At 38.0% G+C, this 23568-nt stretch overlaps 1 protein-coding gene across 2 annotated transcripts in view; it reads right to left on the reverse strand.

Annotated features, from left to right (window-relative positions):
• LOC117982576 (zonadhesin-like) overlaps positions 1-22823 on the reverse strand; it is a 28797-nt gene extending 5974 nt beyond the window's left edge. Inside the window, exons 1-32 of one of the 2 annotated variants that reach the window (XM_069498710.1) lie at positions 22697-22823; positions 21209-21403; positions 19894-20085; positions 18833-19018; positions 18182-18379; positions 17466-17660; positions 16680-16880; positions 16266-16457; positions 15151-15348; positions 14464-14661; positions 13770-13955; positions 13297-13494; positions 12572-12772; positions 11875-12066; positions 10539-10733; positions 9706-9906; positions 9088-9282; positions 8381-8575; positions 7594-7788; positions 6920-7114; positions 6481-6663; positions 5723-5914; positions 5147-5341; positions 4614-4808; positions 3979-4161; positions 3566-3757; positions 2541-2735; positions 2208-2402; positions 1766-1948; positions 1008-1199; positions 655-849; positions 51-233 (exon numbers count right to left, since the gene is read on the reverse strand). In XM_069498710.1, the coding sequence (XP_069354811.1) occupies positions 51-233; positions 655-849; positions 1008-1199; positions 1766-1948; positions 2208-2402; positions 2541-2735; positions 3566-3757; positions 3979-4161; positions 4614-4808; positions 5147-5341; positions 5723-5914; positions 6481-6663; positions 6920-7114; positions 7594-7788; positions 8381-8575; positions 9088-9282; positions 9706-9906; positions 10539-10733; positions 11875-12066; positions 12572-12772; positions 13297-13494; positions 13770-13955; positions 14464-14661; positions 15151-15348; positions 16266-16457; positions 16680-16880; positions 17466-17660; positions 18182-18379; positions 18833-19018; positions 19894-20085; positions 21209-21403; positions 22697-22766 (6061 nt within the window). In that variant the 5' untranslated portion in view covers positions 22767-22823. The remainder of the gene's footprint in view (positions 1-50; positions 234-654; positions 850-1007; positions 1200-1765; positions 1949-2207; positions 2403-2540; positions 2736-3565; positions 3758-3978; positions 4162-4613; positions 4809-5146; positions 5342-5722; positions 5915-6480; positions 6664-6919; positions 7115-7593; positions 7789-8380; positions 8576-9087; positions 9283-9705; positions 9907-10538; positions 10734-11874; positions 12067-12571; positions 12773-13296; positions 13495-13769; positions 13956-14463; positions 14662-15150; positions 15349-16265; positions 16458-16679; positions 16881-17465; positions 17661-18181; positions 18380-18832; positions 19019-19893; positions 20086-21208; positions 21404-22696) is intronic. The other variant, XM_069498711.1, reaches the window with a different exon arrangement.
• Between the last annotated feature and the right edge of the window lie 745 nt (positions 22824-23568).

Genomic DNA, 23568 nt, shown 5'->3' on the forward strand with positions numbered 1-23568 from the left:
ACAATTTACGGACTTCTAACAATATGTACTTTACATACAAAATCACTTACAACAATCTTCTTTCGATATGCATTGACCAATTTTGTTTCTCAAGAAATCTTTTTTGCAACGACATTCTAGCCTACAAACTGCAAGTTGCAGTGGACAATTGTACTTTTTCCCAATACTTTCACAGGTTTGAGGAGAACAAGTATTTTCACAACCAACCATTTCGTTTTGACCAAAGCAATTTACTGAAAAATAATTAAAATTTGTATATACGAAAACAATCACTCGCTTATTATATAAATCATCAATTCTCATTGAATAAGTATTAAGTCTACTTGTTATAATAAAAGCTCAAACAATGGGCACTGGTCAGCAGGAATTCAAGTACCATCATCCGCTCACAGGAAACTCCCTCAACCAGGAAACCTCTTTTCAAAACCACCTTTCTCTACAAATATCCTCAATTAAGTTAAACAAATGATTCCCGGCTGATACCGTAACCACCGTTTATAAAGCGGTTGTAACTCCATTAGTTCCACAAATAACTGGTTTTACCGAAAAGTTCAATTAAGTTTTTGTGTCGAAGAATAATAACAAAAATATAAAATTTTGTTGTCAAATCGGTTGGTCATAGTTTACTCCAAACCAAATATGTTTGAAACTTACAGCATTCACTTTCTAGGACACAAATGCCTTGTTTATTTCTATAGTAACCGTCAGCACATCGGCAACCAGGCTCACATTCCGGGTCACCAGGTGTTGGAGGAGCTGCACATTTGTACGCTCTACCCAAGGCATCACAAGTTCTAGGTGGACATGTCGCCGGGCATTCATCGAAGACTTCATTTTTTCCACAGATTGCTAGAATATTATAATTTAAAATAAAGTTATAGTTTTATAATAATATATAACATTCCTCATGTGTTAATAAAATTTCTAAAACAATTTAGAAACAAAATTAAAATGAGCATGCGGATAAATAATAAACAAAAACGTCTAAGTCAGTATTCTTTACTTACGTTGTGGACATTCCGATATAAGTACGCAAGTGTTATTGCTATCACGAGCGTATCCTTCCTCACAATAGCACTTGGGATTGCATACAATGTTGACAATGGGACAGTTAGCTTGGCTTTGGTTCGCCAAGGTAGCACAAACGTTATCACAAGCTCCTCCACAAGAAAAATATTCATTGGGGCCAGTACAGTTTACTGTAAAGAGAGTAGAGTATTTTCTTGAATTATTAATTTTCGTATGAAATATCGGCCACACATTTCAAATTGAATAAATACTCATAATAATTAATTTGGTGTTGTTAAAATGTTTATGAACTTATACTATAAAAATTTAAACATGTAAGTATATATTACTATAAATTAAAATATAATTAAGTAAGCGGTCGATCCTCCGAAAAATTAGTGGTTAGCCCGTAACCATTAATTTTTCGGAGTTATAGGCGTTTTGAAAACAATTAAATATCACGTGCTTTAACGGTGAAGCAAAACATCGTGAGGAAACCTGCATTCCTAAGACTTCTCCATGTTCTCAAAGGTGTGTGAAGTCTGCCAATCTGCATTGGGCCAGCGTGGCAGACTATGGCCTAAACCCTTCTCACTCTGAGAGGAGACCCGGAACGAGAGAGACCTTAGTAGTGGGCCGTATTGGGTTGATCATGATGATGATAATTAAGTAGGTGCGCACAGAAGTCAGTATAATACACTGACTTCAGATAATAATTGTGATAAATAGTAAAAAAATACTCAAATAAAATACTTACAACAGTCTTCTTTTGATATGCACTCGCCAATTTTGTTTCTGAAAAAACCTTCTTTGCAACGACATTCTATCCTGCACTCTTTAGTTTGAGGAGGACAGCGGTACTCTCTACCGATACTCTCACATGTCTGAGGAGGGCAATTAAGACCACAGCCTCTTATTTCATTTTCACCAAAGCAATTTACTGAAAAATATTAAAACATAATAATGAAGTACCTTTAAGTATCAATTAATATCATAAATTAAGTCAATTTTTATTCTACTCCTAAATAATTTTTAGCGTTAAGTAACCTAGGATGCCAACGGGGTCAATAACAAATAATAAATATTTCAAAATGGCCACCATGCATATAAAAAAAATATCTTTTACGATGGTACGGAACCTTTTGTGTGTGTGAGTCCGACTCGCACTTAATCGGTTTTTTTAGGTTATTGTAACTTACAGGGGCACTGGTCAGCAGGAACGCAAATGCCTTCATCGGTTCGAAGTAGTCCCTCTTTGCAACGACATCCTTCTCTACAACCTCCCTCAATTAAGTCTATACAAAGTGTTCCTGGCTGAGAACAATTCCATCTGCCACAACCACCGTTCACACAGCTGTCGTATACTTCATCAGCTCCACAAATAATAGGTTTTGCTAAAAGTAAGACGGTGAATTAGTGTGTATGATAGCCGGCTTACTCAGAAGGGGTATGGCAGTTTCATTAAACCCATAGGTGGCAACACATGTTCGAGGAGGTAAGTATACAATATAATGATGATGTTTAAAACTTACGGCATTCACATTCTGGGACACAAGCACCTTGTTTATTTCTATAATAACCATCAGCACATGTGCAACTGGGCTCACATTCGGGGTCACCGGGTACGGGAGGAGCTGCACATTTGTACGCTCTACCCAAGGCGTCACAAGTTCTAGGGGGGCATGTCGCGGGGCAAACATCGTATACCTCATTTTCTCCACACACCGCTAAAATATCATTTAAATTAAATTGCGGTTATCTAATAATATCCATGCTAACATTATAAATACGAAAGTGTGTCTGTCTGTCTGACTACTACATTTTCATGGCGGTCATCATCCATTTGGTACAAAGATATAGCTTGCATCGTGATAACGGATAAAGACTAATTTTTATTCCAAAAAATCAAGGAATGCCCACAGGGTGTTTCCCACCCGCACAAAGCAGCGGATATTATCTAGTACTAGCTGATGCCCGCGACTTTGTCCGCGTGGAATTAGGTTTTTTAAAAATCCCGTGGAAACTCTTAGATTTTCCGGGATAAAAAGTAGCCGATGTCACTCTCCGGGTCTTTATCTATACCCATGCAAAAAATCACGTCAATCCGTTGCACCGTTGTGACGTGATTGAAAGACAAACCAACAAACCAACAAACCAACAAACAAACACACTTTCGCATTTATATAAGGGTACTGATTATAATATTCCTTATCTATTGTTAAAATTTATTCTTAAAACCTTACGCTCGCGACTGCATCCGCGTGGACTACACAAATATCAAACCCCTATTTCACCCGCTTAGGGGTTGAATTTTCAAAAATCCTTTCTTAGCCGATGCCTACGTCATAACAGCTATCTGCATGCCAAATTTCATCATGATCCGTCCAGTAGTTTGAGCTGTGCGTTGATAGATTAGTCAGTAAGTCAGTCAGTCAGTCAGTCAGTCAGTCTGTCACCTTTTCCTTTTATATTTTTAGATCACGGAACAAAGATGATAAGCAAGCGGAAAAATATACCTACCTAAACAAATGCTTACAAGTCAGTATTCTTTACTTACGTTGTGGACATTCCGAAATAAGTACGCAAGTGTTATTACTATCACGAGCGTATCCTTCTTCGCAGTAGCACTTTGGATTGCATACAACGTTGACAATGGGACAATTAGTTTGGCTTTGGTTCGCCAAGGTAGCACAAACATTATCACAAGCTCCACCACAAGAAAAATATTCATTGGGGCCAGTACAGTTTACTGTAAAGAGAGAAAAGTATTTTCTTAAATTATTAAGTAATTTTTGTATTCGTAATATATAATTGGTCACGCATTTCAAATTGAGTAAATACTTATACCTACTAATTAATTTGGTACCTATTTATAATTTTTTATGAACTTATATTACTATAAAAATAAAATATATACACTCTGGCTTTATACAATTATTATGATAGTAAACAGTATAAAAATATACTTACAGCAGTCTTCTTTTGATATGCACTCGCCAACTTTGTTTCTGAAAAAACCTTCTTTGCAACGACATTCTATCCTGCACTCTTTAGTTTGAGGAGGACAGCGGTACTCTCTACCGATACTCTCACATGTCTGAGGAGGGCAATTAAGACCACAGCCTCTTATTTCATTTTGACCAAAGCAATTTACTGAAAAATATAAAACATTATAATGAAACCTTTTAGTAATAATGTTTTTATTTTATTTTATTCAGATATAAGTTGGCTCTTGACTGCAATCTCACCTGTATCAATCAATATCGTAATAAGACAATTTTTATTCTAAGTATTCCTAAATAATTTTTAGGGTTAAGGAACCCAGGGTGTCAAAGGGGTCCTATTATTAAGCCTTCGCTGCACGTCCGTCCGTTTGTCTGTCAGCAAGGTATATCTCATGAACTGTAATAGCTAGAGAGTTGAAATGTTCAGTGTGTGTTTCCTATTGCGCTATAACAACGAATACCTAATAAAAATTTCAAAATGGCTGCCATGCAAATAAAAAAAACTAAAAAGTGTTATTTCTTCTACAAAATGGTACGAAATCCTTTGTCTGTGAGTCCGACTCGCACTTGATCGCTTTTTTTAAGGTTGTTGTCACTTACTGGGACACTGGTCTGCAGGAATGCAAATGCCGTCATCCGTTCGAAGAAGCCCCTCTTTACAAAGACATCCTTCTTGACAAGCACCTTCAATTAAGTTTATACAAATACTTTCCGGCTGAGAACAATTCCGCCTGCCACAACCACCGTTCACACAGCTGTCGTATACTTCATCAGCTCCACAAATAACAGGTTTGGCTGTAAAGTAAGACGATGATTGTTTATTGATTATTATACACTAGCTGACCCGTCGAACTTCGTACCGCCTTACAGTCGATTCTTTAATTTTTTGTAATACTTATTCTGCTATTCGGGACACCGGGTCAGCCTTCCCGGAACCCCTCCACTAACATTTAAACTTTATGGTATGGTATTAAAGTTCAAATTGACTTTTAATTATTATTACGAATCTTTTGTATGGGAATATAGAAAAGTGTTGTTTTTCGACTTTTTCAGGCAATTTTTTAAAATTTTCTCTAGGTAAGAACCATTCCCGTACTTCAAGGAATATTATAAAAATGATGTTTAAAACTTACGGCATTCACATTCTGGGACACAAGCACCTTGTTTATTTCTATAATAATCGTCAGCACATCGGCAACCGGGCTCACATTCGGCGTCACCGGGTACGGGAGGAGCTGCACATTTGTACGCTCTACCCAGGGCATCACAAGTTTTAGGTGGGCATGTCGCGGGGCAAACATCGTACACCTCATTTTTTCCACACACTGCTAAAATATAATTTTAAAGTGTTGAAAGTTAAAAATTAAATAAAAATAAAATAAATTGCGGTTATAATATAATAATATCCATGCTAATATTATAAATATGAATGTTGTTTGTCTGTCTATCTACAACGTTTCCATAACGGTCATCACCCATTTCGTGCATCTGGATGACGGATAAAGGCAAATTTTTATCCCAGATTATTAAAGAGTACCCACAGGATTTTTATGTAACCTATACCTATCCACACGCACAAAGTAGCGGATATTATCTAGTATTATAATATTCCTTATCTATTGTTAAAAAATATTCTCAAAATTATAATAAGCAAGCGGAAAAATATACCTACCTGAACAAAAGCTTACAAGTCAGCATTCTTTACTTACGTTGTGGACATTCCGAAATAAGCACGCAAGTGTTATTACTATCACGAGCGTATCCTTCTTCACAATAGCACTTTGGATTACATACAATGTTGACAATGGGACAGTTAGCTTGGCTTTGGTTCGCCAAGGTAGCACAAACGTTATCACAAGCTCCACCACAAGAAAAGTATTCATTGGGGCCAGTACAGTTTACTGTAAAGAGAGGAGAGTGTTTTCGTCAATTATTAATTATTTTCGTATGAAATATTGGCCACGCATTTCAAATTGAATAAATACTCATAATAATTAATTTGGTATTGTTAAATTTCTTATGAACTTATACTACAAAAATTAAACATGTATATTAGTATAAATTAAAATATAATTAAGTAAGTGGTCGATCCCGAGCAAACCAGTAATTTTTTGGAGTTATAGGCGTTTTTAAAACAATTAAATATCACGTGCTTTAACGATAAACGAAAACATCGTGAGGAAACCTGCATTCCTAAGACTTCGTCATGTTCTCAAAGGTGTGTGAAGTCTACCAATCCGCATTGAGCCACCGTGGCAGACTATGGCCTAAACCCTTCTCACTCTGGGAGGAAACCCGGGACGAGAAAGACCTTAGTAGTAGGCCGTAATGGGTTGATAATTAATTAAGTTGATAATTAATGATGATAATTAAGAAGGTGCGCATAGAAGTCAGTATACACTCTGAGTTCAGAGTTCAGACAATGATTATGATAAATAGTAAAAAAATACTCAAATAAAATACTTACAGCAGTCTTCTTTTGATATGCACTCGCCAATTTTGTTTCTGAAAAAACCTTCTTTGCAACGACATTCTATCCTGCACTCTTTAGTTTGAGGAGGACAGCGGTACTCTCTACCGATACTCTCACATGTCTGGGGAGGGCAATTAAGACCACAGCCTCTTATTTCATTTTCACCAAAGCAATTTACTGAAAAATAGTAAAACATAATAATGAAGTACCTTTAAGTATCAATTAATATCAAAAATTAAGACAATTTTTATTCTACTCCTAAATAACTTTTAGCGTTATGTAACCTAGGATGCCAACGGGGTCAATAACAAATAATAAATATTTCAAAATGGCCACCATGCAAATAAAAAAATATCTTGTACGATGGTACGGAACCTTTTGTGTGTGAGTCCGACTCGCACTTGATCGGTTTTTTTAGGTTATTGCAACTTACTAGGGCATTGGTCAGCAGGAACGCAAATGCCTTCATCGGTTCGAAGTAGTCCCTCTTTGCAACGACATCCTTCTCGACAACCTCCCTCAATTAAGTCTATACAAAGTGTTCCCGGCTGAGAACAATTCCATCTGCCGCAACCACCGTTCACACAGCTGTCGTATACTTCATCAGCTCCACAAATAATAGGTTTTGCTAAAAGTAAGACGGTGAATTAGTGTGTATGATAGCCGGCTTACTCAGAAGGGGTATGGCAGTTTCATTAAACCCATAGGTATCCCTAATCGGTTTCTACGCGGCACCATACCGGAACCCTAAATTGCTTGGCGGTACGGCTTTACTAACAGGAAGGTAACTAGGCATGGCCGAAGCCTCCTATTAGACCAGACCAGTGACACTTTTGAAATTATAATTTCCCAAATTGATGATAAAACCACAGCGCTAACCACTTCGCTAGGGAGGTTTATTATAATTGTTGATTTTTGTAACCTACGGCATTTATTTTTGGGAACGCAAACACCTTCTCTGTTCCTGTTGTAACCATCAATACAACATTAACTTGGTTACATCCTACGTTGCCAGGTTGTAGGGGAACTACACATTTAAAAGCTATTCCCAGAGAAACACCATGTTCGAGGAGGTAAGTATACATAATGATAATGGTTAAAACTTACGGCATTCACATTCTGGGACACAAGCACCTTGTTTATTTCTATAATAACCATCAGCACATGTGCAACCGGGCTCACATTCGGGATCACCGGGTACGGGAGGAGCTGCACATTTGTACGCTCTACCCAAGGCATCACAAGTTCTAGGCGGGCATGTCGCGGGGCACACATCGTACACCTCATTTGTTCCACACACCGCTAAAATATAATTTAAATTAAGTTGCGGTTATCTAATAATATCCATGCTTACACTATAAATACGAAAGTGTGTCTGTCTGTCTGTCTACTACGTTTTCATGGCAGTCATTATCCATTTGGTACAAAGATATAACTTGCATCTTGATAACGGATAAAGACTAATTTTATCCCAGAAAATCTAAGAATGCCCACAGGATGTTTCCTACGTGCACAACACTTAACCTTGTAAAGTGATGATGATAAAAAGAATACCCGGCTGAGTTTGTTGTGGGCTCTTCTCAGACCTGGGCGCGTTTGGAACCCTCGTAGCTTTAGTTTTAAGTAGGTACGTGTTAATTATCACCACTGTATTATCTTACAAATTAAAATTTTGACCATCAGTAAGCGTAAAATTTTATCTATTCTGAATAAATAATTTGAGTTTTGAGTTTGAAATAAAAAATAATAAAAAAAGTGTTATTAAGAAATTAACACTTTTTAATTTTTTTTATTAATTTTTTTTATTAATATTGTGCAAAAGCACAATAGTACGGAACCCTTTGTGTGTGAGTCCGATTCGCACGATATTTTTTTTAAGATCTTTGTCACTTACTGGGGCACTGGTCAGCAGGAATGCAAATGCCGTCATCCGTTCGAAGTAGCCCCTCTTTACAAAGACATCCTTCTCGACAAGCGCCTTCAATTAAGTTTATACAAATGCTTGCCGGCTGAGAACAATTCCGCCTGCCACAGCCACCGTTCACACAGCTGTCGTATACTTCATCAGCTCCACAAATAACAGGTTTTGCTGTAAAATAAAACGATGAATTAGTGTTGTTTATATTATTTATTATACATGTAGTGTATATTATACATACTATTATAGCCTTGTGGTTAAGACGTCCGCTTGGTCCACGGGGGTTCGGAGTTATGTTCGTTTAAGAAAATTAAATATCACTTGCTTACGGCGAAGTAAAACATCGTGAGGAAATCTGCACAACCCCTTCTCATTCTGAGGGGAGACCCATGCTCTGTAGTGAGCTGGCGATGGGTTGATCATGATACATACTATATTTTACACTATAGGTACCATATTATTATACATTTACAAGTTAGCCCTTGACTGCGATCACACCTGGTGGTAAGTGACGATGCAGTATAAGATGGAAGCTGGCTGACTCGGAAGGGGGTGTTTCATTACTAGACCAGGCCAACGACACTTTTGAAATTACAATTTTCCAAATCGATGAATTGATAAAACCATAGCGCTTACCACTGCACCAGGGAGGTCTATTATAATTAATGATTTTTTAAACTTACGGCATTTATTTTTGGGAATGCAAACACCTTGTTTGTTCTTGTAGTAACCATCAATACAACGGCAACTTGGCTTGCATCCTACGTCGCCAGGTTGCAAGGGAACTACACATTTAAAAGCTATTCCCAGGGAAGCACATGTTCGAGGTGGACATGAGGCAGGGCAAACATCATAGATTTCATTTATTCCACACAGAGCTAAAATATAAAGACCTTGATTATATTTATATCTGATTTTCCCTGACGTATCCGTCAACCACAGAACCGGCTTTAGACGGAAATGCGAGCAAAATGTGACTAATACGTGCAATTGACCAGAAGAATACTGTAAAGATTTCAATTCAAAGATTTAATCCATACTCCATACTAATATTATAAATGCGAAAGTGTGTCTGTCTGTCTGTCTGCAAAATTGAACAAAAAACAATAGTATAAGTCCCGCAAATTGCTAATGCGTGTGGCCGCCATTTTAGTGACGTCAGCACTAGACTGAAGTTTCGAGCTGATGGTATATATTTTTACTAAAATATACGTCAAATGACGTCATTTCGATGTTAATGAGACATGGTTCCAGCGCAATAGCAATTTGCGGGGCCGATAAGGGAACTAATTGTTACATACGTGGACACTGCTCAGCAGGAATGCACGTGCCGTTATCAGCTCTCAGCAGTCCGTATCTACACTGACACCCTGCTCTGCAACCTTCGGCGCCCACTATGACACAAGTATTCTTTGGTTGCGAGCAATTTCGCCTGGTGCATCCACCATTTATACAACTAGTATATATTTCATCTCGTCCACAAATATAAGGTAGTTTTCCAGCTGTATGAATAAAAAGGCGTTGTTTATAACATTGCCATATTAATGAACATATATTATATTAATGAATATAATATAACAATAAAATATACGCAAATCTTATGGTAATAAATCAATAAAAATAAATACAATTTAAAATAAGTATCCGTGGATTAAAAATAACTGCCTTTTTTAGGCTCTTAACCCTTGCAAATAAAGGGCTCTTCAGGAATTTGCATACTAAATAAAACCAAGCGGACAAAGTCCAAGCAAAGAGTAATAAAATACAATAGAAGTATTTTGTGGAGAATATACTGATATTCTCCACAAAATTAATACCCATATTTATTATACTCGTATTATGGGTATTCTTTATACCCATATTTTAAATGCGAAAGTGTGTTTGTTTGTTGGTTTATTGGTTGGTTGGTATATTAGTTTGTTGGTTTGTCCTTCAATCACGTAGCAACGGAGCAACGGATTGACGTGATTTTTTGCATAGGTATAGTTGACGACCTGGCTGTCCAGGATAAAAGTAGCCTATGTCACTTTTGACATAGGCTACTTTTATCCTGAAAAAAACAAAGAGTTCCCACGCCACGCGAACGCGGGCATCAGCTAGTACCAGGCTAGTTTACATTATAAGCAAAACTTACGGCACTCATTCCTAGGGACACAGACGCCTCTATAATTTCTATAGAAATTATCAGCGCATCTGCAACCAGCCTTGCACTTTGGGTCTCCAGGCTGAGGTGGGGCAGCACACTTGATGAATCTTTCGTCAACATCACACCTACGAGGTGGGCATGGCGCTATACAAGTATCATATACTTCATTGATGCCACAGATAGCTAAAAATCACATGTAGGTACTTGAAACTTTTATCCAATTACATGATAATACTCGTACATTGTAAGGGTAAGTGGTGATAGCCTAGTAGTTAAGACGTCGTCGGGCACTTACTAACTTTTCGGAGATATGCACGTTTTAAGCAATTAAATATCACAAGAAAACATCGTGAGAAAACAATCTGAATGTCTGAGAGTTCTCCATAATGTTCTCAAAGGTGTGTAAAGTCTGCCAATCCACACTTTGCCAGCACAGTAAGCTAGGCCAAGCCCTTCTCATTCTGAAAGTAGAGCTATGCTCAGTACTGAGCCGGCGATGGGTTGATAATATTGATCATGATGAGAAGAGTAAGTGCATATATCAGTCAACGCTGATCCAAGTCAGTGATTAGATGGGCGAAACACTTTTGAGGTCCGAATTGGGTCTTTCGATTCGAAATTAATGATTTAGCCTTTGTGCAAAATTTCAAGATTCTAATTCAACGGAACGTGTAGGTTTTGATGACATGACGTTTTGTAGTGACTGCCTGACTGAGACAGTCTCTCAGTCAGTCAGTCACTGGTCAACAAAGTGATCGTTTATCAGTTCCGTTTTTAAGGTTTCGTACCTCAAGAGGAAAAAGGGACCCTTATAGGATCACTTTGTTGTCTGTCTGTCCGTCTGTCCATCATGTCTGTCTAGAAAACCTAGGTATAGGTTACTTCCCGGTGATTTAAAATCATGAAATTTGGCAAATAGGTAGGTCTTATAGCACAAGTAAAGAAAAATATCCGAAAACCGTGAATTTGTGGTTACATCACAAAAAATTGTTTGATGTGTTCATGAAAAAATAATTAGGTAGTATTTTCAATTTTTAAAATAAGATAATTATACAAAGTGAGGTAGGTATCATATGAGGTAGGTATCACCTGTACCTACATTCTAAAACAGTTTTTTTTTTAATTTTATGCATAATAGTTTTTGATTTATCGTGCAAAATGTCGAAAAAATACGACTGTAGTACCTACGGAATCCTCGGTGCGCGAGTCTGACTCGCACTTGGCCGGTTTTTCCATAGTGAGAAACGTTACTTTAAAAAACTTATATTTCGGAACACAAAATACTTATCTACTTACTACTTATTAAATAAATAAAATAACTCACGTGGAGGACAATCCTCTATCGGTATGCAAATGTTGTTACTATCACGAGCGTAACCTTCCTGGCAATAGCACTTTGGATTGCATTTTTTGCTAAGTATGGGACAGTTTGTTTGATTCTGTATGCTCAGTGTTGCACAGACGTTGTCGCAAGCGCTACCACAGGAGAAGTACTCATTTGGACCATTACATTTCGCTGTGGAGATTTCAAGTCAATTAATCTTTAATGTAAATACTTTGAATATAATATGTGAGAGTCTGTGATTACAATGTAATTTATAGGTAACTGAATTGAAGTTATTACCATGTCATCAAATTTCAATAAAACAACGTAGAGCGGAGCGAGACCAATAATTAATCTATGAAAACAACAAATCAAATTATTATCTATCTACAGCATACTGTGTGAAAATATCAGTACCTACTCAGCATTAGTTTTCGCACATTTTAGCTGCTAGAAGAAATGTCTCCAGTAGAGATAAATTGTCCTTTGTGCACGTCTTTTCATTGTGTTTCATTGTTTCATGTAATTCATTTTGAATTTCTTGTCTATTTGTCTAAGCTAATATTTGGGGCGACAGAAGTGCAGAAACCAGCTCAATGGTTGATAATAATTATGAAGATGCTGAATAGTAAATATACTTGTACATTTAAGAAACCAATAAACTACAACAACTTTGTTTCAGTAACACCCTACTTACGGGGGCACTGCTCAGCAGGAATACAAGTCCCGTTTTCTGCCCTCAGCAGACCTTCTCTGCAGATGCAACCTGGTTTACAATCTTCATCTAGCATTAAGTTGCAAATTTCTTGTGTTTGCGAGCAATACCATATACCACAACCACCATTCACACAGTCTGTAGGTACTTCATCAGGGCTACATATTGCAGTTTGTGGTTTCGCTAAAAATAGCGACTGAGGATAAATCCGTTCCTAGTCATACCAGGTCTTACTTATAAAAATAAGTATGAACTGGTAATATGTATATTGTAAATATAGCTAAACGGATCTTGTCATTTGGCACGAAGATGGCCTGTCCGGCCTACCCTAAAGACGAAGGAAAGTTTTAGTTCTGGGAAAAAGTGTGCTCCTGCGAAATTTTAATCACGTCTCAATTCGAATACGTTTTTGGGGGATGGAGAGAGCTATATGCTTAAAATTCAAGTTTATCAACGAGATGTGAAGCTAAAGTGGCAATGGGCGAGGTACAAAGCTTGGAAAACCGATGACGTTGGGAGATGAAGGGAGTCACTCTTCAGCTCTTTAGGATCCCAACGATACAGATAAGTACAGATGACATCAAACAAATTGTAGAGAGCCACTAGATACCAGAAGTACAAACCATGGAGCGTAGAAACCTCCTTAAATGACTAATATCAAGTAGTTGAGACGGCGATGATACAAAAGATAAGTATATAATACTAACGACATTGGTCCCTTGTGACACAGCAGCCACTATCATTTCTAAAATAGTTATCTTGACACCGGCAGCCAGGATTACAGCTAGGGTCACCAGGTTGCGGATTAGGTAAGCACAGAATTACACTAGGATCTACTCCACAGCTTTCTCCCGGGCATTGTGGAGGACAAACGTCGAAGATTTCATTGGTACCGCATTGAGTATCTATGAATAAAATAACATAACATCGTATTATTGAAATTGAGTTTTAATTGAAAGTAAAAATAAAGGAAAGCAGTGGTAGATTCACTTGACTACTGGTAGATTCAAAAACTTTTGTAAAAGTTTATAACATTAAAAACTTTCCGTCTATTCTATAATGCACTAACGCACCAACATTGTAATATTCTGAGTAGACATTCAAACTCATCCATCCACCTTGTTCTAATGTCTGTAGTACTTTTTATCTACTATCAACATGGACTTCATCACATACTAACTTGGACATTGAGCGATTGGTATACACTTCCCGTTTTCATCTCGCAAGTACCCTTCTTCACACAGACATCCATTGGTGCAGAAACGTGGTCTCACGCATATAACCGGCTTTCCAAGGTCTGAACAGTTTCTACGTTCACAAATCCCTTCAAAACATGATGTTGGTATTTCATTTTCCCCACATACCTCTGTAAATAAGTTATAATCAGCTTTTTAGGTACTTTTAGTAGGTAGTGTAGTAGTAGGTAGTTACATAAATATGAATAAATTTGTTTGTTGTAATTGGAAACCCATAATTTCGCGGCAAACTTCATAAACCTATTGTTAGTTTGTAACCTATATTGGAATTGCTTCTATAGAACTACTAGTAGCTTTGAAGGTTCTATTGCTAGGTGCACAATGCAACTGATCAGACGTATTGTGTAGGTACATCCCAACTCGAAGACTTCGCTTGTTCAACTCACTATTTTTTTTAACTAACTAGCTTATTCCCGCAACTTTGTCCACGCGGACTGCATACATTTCAAATCCCTATTTTACTCTCTTTGGGGTTGAATTTTCAAAAATCCTTTCTTAGCGGATGCCTACGTCATAATAGCTATCTTTATGCCTCGTAAGTGGGCATACATCAGTGGGAATTCTGAAACAACCGTAAATCTACTTCTGAGATTATTTTGTGAATATTGTTATACATACGTGGGCATTCATCTCTAGGGACACAAACATTTCTATCATTTCTATAGAAGTTATCGGCGCATCTGCAGCCAGCGTTGCAATCTGGGTCTCCAGGCTGTGGTTGGGGTGCACAGTCGACAAGGTTCTCGTCGACATCACATCTACGAGGTGGGCACGGCGCTATACACGTGTCATATACTTCATTGATTTCACACACAGCTAAAAAATTACGTGTATTTGAAACTTTTATCCGAATTCATATATAGATAATAATACATTGTAAGGGTAAGAGGTGGTAGCTTCTGGTTAAGACTTAAAACGTCATCGGCCTCCTAGTCGGTGGGTCTGGGATTCGATTCTGGACACGCACTTCTCTCAAGACTGCCACCATGTCTTGTAAGACGCGAAGCTGAAGTGACAATGGGTGAGGTACAAAGCTGGCTCACCAATGACGTTGGGATCCTTAGGATCTGAAGGATGACTCTGTATTGGCAAGCGCAGGGATAATAGACACCCAATTAGTTTGATGTTGTCTGTCCACTAACTGGAAAGAAGACATCAAAAAAATTGCAGGGAACTACTGACACCAGCAGTATAGTACAAACCATGGAGCGTAGAAATCTCTTCAAGTGACCTAATATCAAGTACTTAGTAAAAGTATACTAGATAGTAAGATACAGAAAAAAAGCAAAAGGATATAATACTTACGACATTGGTCCCTTGTAACACAGCAGCCAGCATCATTTCTAAAATAGTTATCTTGACACCGGCAGCCAGGATTACAGCTAGGGTCACCAGGTTGCGGATTGGGTAAGCAGAGAATTACACTAGGATCTACTCTACAGTCTTCTCCTGGGCATTGAGGAGGGCATACATCAAAGACTTCGTTGGCACCGCATTGAATATCTATTAATAAAATGGCATAAAATGAATATTATGAATAAATTTTTAGTTACAATGGAAACCCATAATTAATTGTCGGTAAACTTAAATAACTTTTTCTTATCGAGTAACTATATTTTTATTACTTTTATTGAACCAGTGGTAGATTCACAATTTTTTTTATTTTTTATTTAGATACAAGTTAGCCCTTGACTGCAATCTCACCTGATGGTAAGTGATGATGCAGTCTAAGATGATAGCGGGCTAACCTGGAAGGGATATGGCAGTTTTTATTAAACCCGTACTCCTTTGGTTTCTACACGGCATCGTACCGGAACCCTAAATCGCTTGGCGGCACGGCTTTGCCGGTAGGGTGGTAACTAGCCACGGCCGAAGCCTCCCACCAGACCAGACCAGAAATTTAGAAATTATAAAATTCCAAACCCCTGCCAGGAATCGAACCCGGGACCTCCCACTAATAAGACCACAGCGCTCACGACTGCGCCAGGGAGGTCGTAAACTTGACGATACGAAAGCTCTTTGTGAAAGGTTTTTTTAATTAAACACATCTATTCTATTATATCATACACTATCGCACCAAAATTGTAATTCAATATCCTGAAATGATATTCAAACTTATCTATCCATTTTGTCCCTTACCTACCACATGTCTGTTTTAACATCTGTGAATACAACGGGGTCTTGCTCATGAGTACGCATGAGTACGTGACAATTCGAGATGGCTATCGGGGAGGAAACACCCCGCACACCCGCACAGTTCCCACGCTAACCTGGTGCGGGCGAGCGCAAGTGACCTGCGGGTGTGCGAGGCGTCCCCCCGCCTCATAAGCCGATTGCCATTTCAACCTGTCGCGGACTATAGGAATCAACACGTTTTTATCAAGTATCACACATCGATATAGTAAGCATCACATACTAACTTGGACATTGAGCGATTGGTATACACTTTCCGTTTTCATCTCGCAAGTACCCTTCTTTACAAAGACATCCATCGGTGCAAAAACGTGGATCCAATCTCACGCATATAACTGGCTTTCCAAGGTCTGAACAGCTTCTACGTTCACAAATCCCTTCAAAACATGATGTCGGTACTTCATTTTCCCCACATACCCCTGTAAAATCAAAATCAAGAATCAAGTAGGTATTTAATCAGCTTTATAGGTACTTTTAGCAGTATAAGTATTTTTTTTGTTATGATTGAAAACCTTCGGCAAAGCTGTTAATAAAACCTATTCTTAGTACCTATTTATTTTAATTGCTTCTATAGAATCAGTAGCTTTGAAGAGGTGTACATTTCATTTCGAAGACATACGTTATAAATAATTGTTACATACCTGGGCACTGATCGGCAGGAATGCAAGTGCCGTCATCCGCTCTCAGTAGTCCGTCTATACACTGACACCCTGCTCTGCAACCTTCTTCACCCACTGGTACACAAGTGTTCTCTGGTTGAGAGCAATTCTTCCTATCGCACCCACCGTTTATACAACTATTGTATATTTCATCTGGGCCACAAATAATAGGTTGTTCTCCCGCTGCATAAATTACAGGGCATTTAAAAAAAACTTAAAACATTAATGAAAAAGTATAACAATAAATAGATGAAGGCGAATTGCTATGTGGTTCTTTTTTAATGAAATAAAAAATAAAATAAAAATGTCTGTGGATTAAAAATAACTGCCTTTTATTATGCTTATTAGAATGTCATCTAAATATATAAAAGGAAAAGGTGACTGACTGACTGACAGACTGATTGACTGACTGACTGACTGACTGACTGATCTATCAACGCACAGCTCAAACTACTGGACGGATCGGGCTGAAATTTGGAATGCAGATAGCTCTTATGACGTAGGCATCCGCTAAGAAAGGATTTTTGAAAATTGAAATAGGGGTTTGAAATTTGTGTAGTCCACGCGGACGAAGTCGCGAGCATAAGCTTATATAACAGTTTTACAGTTTCAAGCAAGCTTATTTTTATCCTAGGCAAATAAAGGGCTATTACGAAATTTAAAAAAACCAAGCGAACGAAGTCTAAGCAAAGAGTAATAAAATACTATACACAGTATTTTGTAGAAAATACCACAATCGGCATATTATTCTTAGTACACAAAACTTACGGCATTCATTTCTAGGGACACAAACATTTCTATCATTTCTATAGAAATTATCGGCGCATCTGCAGCCAGCGTTGCAATTTGGGTCTCCAGGCTGTGGTGGGGCAGCACACCTGATTACTCTTTCGTCAACATCACATCTACGAGGTGGGCACGGCGCTATACAAGTGTCATATACTTCATTGATTCCACAGACAGCTAAAAAATTACATGTACAATGTACATACTTGAAACTTGTAACCGAATTGATACATTGTATTGCATATTATGTTATAAGGGTAAGCGGTGATAGCCTAGTGGTAACGTCAGCATCGTAGTCGTGGGATCCGTGGTTCGATCCCGCACACGCACCTCTCTTAAGACAGACACGCCATGTCTGCAAGAAGATGGGCGAGTTACAAATCTTGGATCACCAATGACGTAGGGATCCTAAGAAGCTGAAGGATGGCTTCATATTGGAGAGCGCAGGGATGGTGAATAATATCAAGTAGCGTAGTTTGGGACGCCCTCCAGCACGATGGACCGACGATATAAAGAGGCTGGCGGGAAGTGGCTGGATGAGGAAGGCTGAGAAGCGGGTGTGGTGGTGCTCTTTAGGGAAGGCCTATGTCCAACAGTGGATGTCCACAGGCTGATGATGATGACGATGATGATGAAAAGTATACTAGTGAGACGACGATGATATAGGAGAGAAGTAAAAGGATTTAATTAAAACTTACTACATTGGTCCCTTGTAACACAGCAGCCAGCATCATTTCTAAAATAGTTATCTTGACATCGGCAGCCAGGATTACAGCTAGGGTCACCAGGTTGCGGATTAGGTAAGCACAGAATTACACTAGGATCTACTCCACAGCTTTCTCCCGGGCATTGTGGAGGACAAACGTCAAAGATTTCGTTAACACCACATTGAATATCTATGAATAAAATAACATAATATAATATTGTTGAAATTGAGTTTTAATTGAAAGTTAAAATTAAATAAAACTAATAATTTGCCAGCAATTGAGTACCTTTGTTTTATTACCTACTTACTTCTAATCTATTGAACAATGGTAGATTGACTGACTGACTGACTGACTGCCGACCGGGCTGAAATTTGGCATTTGACGTAGGCATCCGCTAAGACACGATTTTTGAAAATGCAACCCATAAGGGGGTGAAATAGGGGTTTGAAATTTGTGCAGTCCACAAGCAGAAGCGTCACGAGCATAGCTAGTATATAATAATAATTATATTCAAACCCGTCCATCTATTTTGTCTCTTACCTACCCCATATCTGTTTTGAGATCTAAGATTGCAAGCATCAGGATCTTGCGTATATCTATTACACATGGCTCTACCTATAAGCTATCACATCATATACTTACTTGGACATTGAGCGATTGGTATACACTTTCCGTTTTCATCTCGCAAGTACCCTTCTTCACAAAGACATCCATCGGTGCAAAAACGTGGTCTCACGCATATAACCGGCTTTCCAAGGTCTGAACAGTTTCTACGTTCACAAATCCCTTCAAAACATGATGTTGGTATTTCATTTTCCCCACATACCTCTGTAAAAAATCGGAATCAAGTCATAATCAGCTTTATCGTACAAGCCTAGTAGCATAGTAGTAGTAACTGAAAGAAGATATTAACAGTACCTACCTATACACGGTGACTCTTTAGTTGCCTTACAAATCCAATCAGTCAATGTGCTAAATGTATAATATCCATCAGTTATTTAAAAAAATTAAAGAACATTGAAAAAGAATCGAATAATCGAATTTTGCTAGAGCGAATCCCAGAGGTCGAAAGAAGCTCACGTGCCAGTTAGGCACCGCAGCCACCTTGCCTTTACTTTCCTTACATATTATGGTTTTTCATAATGAACATTTTTTTCAAAATTGAAATTTTTGTTATTTTTTATTACTACTTTAGACACTACGTCATCATTGAGTAGGTATAGTACGCTACAGGCAGTGGCGTGCACAGGTTTGAAGCCAGGGTAGGCACTAGTTAGCTAGGAACCTGTTTATTGGCAGGTCAAAATGAAAAATATGCATTGAGCTATTACAACTGGGGTAAGCAGTGCATTTATGCCTCTATGACCTTCACGCCCCTGGCTACAGGTCGGAATGGCAATCGGGGTAGGGACACCTCGCACACCCGCGCAGCCCCTGCGCTAACCCAGAGCGGGATAGCGTGGGTGACGTGCCCGCACATGCGGAGCGCTTTCCCTAGTCCCTACCTTTTACCCCGATTGCCATCTCATCGCGTACTACTAAAGTCACCATTTGAATTACCTCGATGTCTGTAATTTAGCACCGCATTAGACATTATGTCGAAGATATTTAACTGAAAACTACTTTGAAATTAATTCAGTGGCGTACCGTACTCCTGCCACACACTGAACTTTCTAACAACAATTTTATCACAATATACTAACTTGGACATTGAGAAATTCGTACACAAATTCCGTTTTCATCTCGCAAGTACCCTTCTTTACAAAGACATCCATTGGTGCAAAAACGTGGATCCAGCCTTATGCACGAGTATGGCTTTCCAATGTCAGAACAGTTTCTAAGTTCACAAACCGATTCAACACATGACGTTGGTATTTCATTTTTCCCACATAACTCTGTAAAAATAGGAAAAATCAAGTCAAAATCTGTTTTAAAGTGCTCCATATCTGAAAGTGATATCTAATCACCTCGATGTCTGTCGGTCTGCCATAAGTGTTCTGTAAACAGTTCAAGCTACAAAGCTCTAATTTACGGCCAATATCTCGCTACAACACCATGATGGCGCTACTGGATGATCAGTTTCAAAATGGTCGTCGAAGAGTTGACACTGCTTCTGATATACATACGACGAACGGCGCACGGCGTCCGTGATAGCGCGATGCACGTGGTTGAGTGAGCGAGACGCCAAATAGCTCTATACATGTTAACGGTTGCGCCACCAGCGAGTGGTCCCGGTCTCCGCCACCAAATTGATTGCGCAAGCAAGTAGAAATCAGGTGAGGTACCCTCCATAAAGATGTACACATTTTGTCGGTAGCACGACTAGTTGTGCTGTGCCACCTTTGGTGTCCTATTGAGATAGTCATCATCATCATCATCATCAACCAATAGACGTCCACTGCTGGACATAGGTCTCTTGTATGGACTTCCACACGCCACGGTCTTGCGCCGCCTGGATACTGCGACTCGTCCGATACGCTGCGACTTCCGGTGCGAGGTCGCCATTCCAGCACCTTGGGACCCCAACGTCTATCGGTTGTACGAACTATGTGCCCCGCCCATTGCCACTTCAGCTTCGTAATCCGTTGAGCTATGTCGGTTACTCTAGTTCTCCTACGGATCTCCTCATTTCTGATTTGATCACGTAGAGAAACTCCAAGCATAGCTCTCTCCATCGCCCGCTGAGTGACTCTGAGCTTTCTTATGAGGCCCATAGTTAGCGACCAAGTGCTGCGTGGATATCATATCAAAGATTTTTAGTGAAAACGACAGTGAAATTAATTGAGTTGCATACCGTACTCATGACACACGTACGACTTTTTGATAATAAGTAGGGGTACGGGGTACGGGTAAGGGGTACGGATTTAATAAAAACTGCCATATCCCTTCCAGGTTAGCCCGCTATCATCTTAGACTGCATCATCACTTACCATCAGGTGAGATTGCAGTCAAGGGCTAACTATCTGAATTAAAAAAAAAAAAAAAAAGTACCTACCTAGTATCACATCACATACTTACTTGGACAGTGAGCGATTGGTATACACTTTCCGTTTTCATCTCGCAAGTACCCTTCTTTACAAAGACATCCATCGGTGCAAAAACGTTTATCCAGTCTCATGCACGAGTATGGCTTCCCAATGTCGCCACAGTTTCTAAGTTCACAAACCGATTCAATACATGACGTTGGTATTTCATTTTTCCCGCATTGTTGAGCTATGCGAAAAAATAAGTATTTTAGATATATTATGTAGATAGATAATTATTTTATTTGGTCACGAAAACATTTAAATTATTACCTATCACTAACGCTAACATGCATCTGATAATACTCTTTAACTTTGGAGTCGAAGTTGTAGTGTATTGAGTTCAACCAAAGGAAACCCACATCATAGGTGGTTGGAAGGAGTGACAATACTCGGTAATGAAAATTACCAGTTAGCTAGAGAAAGTCAGTAACATCATTTTTAGGGTTCCGTACCTCAAAAGGAAAAATGGAACCCTTATAGGATCACTTTGTTGTCTGTCTGTCTGTCTGTCGGTCTGTCAAACCTACAGGGTACCTCTTCCCGTTGACCTAGAATCATGAAATTTGGCAGGTAGGTAGATCTTATAGCTGACATTTTTGAAAAAATCTGAAAACCGTGAATTTGTGGTTATATCACACAAAAAAAAAAAATTGTGGTCATGAACTATTAATTAGTATTTTCAATTTTCTAACTAAGATAACTATATCAAGTGGGGTGTGTGGGGGGTGGGGTCATATGAAAGGTCTTCACTTGCCAAAACCGATTTTTATTTATTTTTATGTATCATAGTTTTTGAATTATCCTACTAAATGTCGAAAAAATACGACTGTAGTACGGAACCCTCATTGCGCGAGCCTGACTAGCACCTGGCCGGTTTTTTACTTAGGCAAAGGTAATTCCTGTTTTTTTTATCTACGCCCAAGGAATTACAAAACACAAATAAAATACATAAATAACAACACACACCATTGAAACAGCTATAGAAATAAATGTATCGGATGGTATGAATTATAGGACTTAGTACGATGATAAGTGCAAATATTATTATAACAATTTACTCAATAAAGGTCTTCAATTATTATTCAAATACTAGCAGGTGCCCGCGGCTTCGCCTGCGTGGTTTTAGGTTTATAAAAATCCCGTAGGAACTTTTGATTTCGGTTAAAAAAGTAGCCTATGTTACTCCCTGATTAATTTTCTACTTGCCTGTGAAAGTCCCGTCAAAATAGGTTCAGCCGTTCCGAAGATTATCCCGTTCAAACAGACAGACAGATAGACAGACATGAAAATTTTGAAAACGTGTGATGCAGTTATGGTACAGTTCAAATAACCATATGAGTTTAATATGCGGTAGTTATTTCGAAATTACAGACAGACACTTCAATTTTATTTATTTTATTAGTATAGATATTAGCTGTTATTTAGGGTATCTCTAATTAACCAAAATTTTGTTTACTAAAGTAGGTATAGATTAACAAACCTGTACAAACATCCATCACAAAAACAAGTCCTATTAAAAACAATATAACATGACGTAATCTTTTCATCATTGATACAATACTAAAATTATTTAATACCAAGTAGACTATTATGTTTTTACACGTGGTTCACCAAAACGTCTTATTTGTGTGAGCAAGTCCCACATTATGAACCATTAGTTAAAGTTACTGAATATTTTAATAACATTTATCAATATCACGACTATAATATAAATAGTAGAGTTACATTTAATATTTATTGTAATGACCATAATCTTAATATTATTATGATTTTATTAGGTAAGCATATCCATAAAAATAGTATTAGAAACGTAATTTTATTTATTTCTGTTTCCAAAATCAAGTCTTATTTTATAACCTTCCAATTATTGTATAATTCATACAGTCGTATATTGTTTATTGATATTCAATATTGCTGTGTAATAATATTAAAAGATAAGTCATAATAAAATAGATAAACATAATTTTTTTTTTAATATTTTATGGTGAAACAACCCTTCTGAATCCTCCATTATCCTCCAGGTAAATATCGGAATGAATTCAATATCAATGTGCATAGTAGTTTATTAGTAGGTACAGTACAATAATTTAAATAATATTTCAATTGGGTTATTCTGTTGGTACCTACCATACAATGTTCTTTTGTGATCAGACTCTAAATACAATTTAATTGTTCAAGTTTTTTTTCATTTAGGTATTCACTTTATGTTCAATGGAACTAACGTCACATGGAGCAAGCAAACATTGTACATAGGTAGCTACCTAGTTTTTATACGTTAATATTATACTTTTAGTAATAATTTATAGTTTTTTTATTTTTTTTTATTCAGTAACAAGGTTAGCAATTGTCTTG

The sequence above is a fragment of the Maniola hyperantus genome, chromosome 5, assembly GCF_902806685.2.
Source record: "Maniola hyperantus chromosome 5, iAphHyp1.2, whole genome shotgun sequence".
In the NCBI taxonomy this organism is placed as follows: Eukaryota; Metazoa; Arthropoda; class Insecta; order Lepidoptera; family Nymphalidae; genus Maniola; species Maniola hyperantus.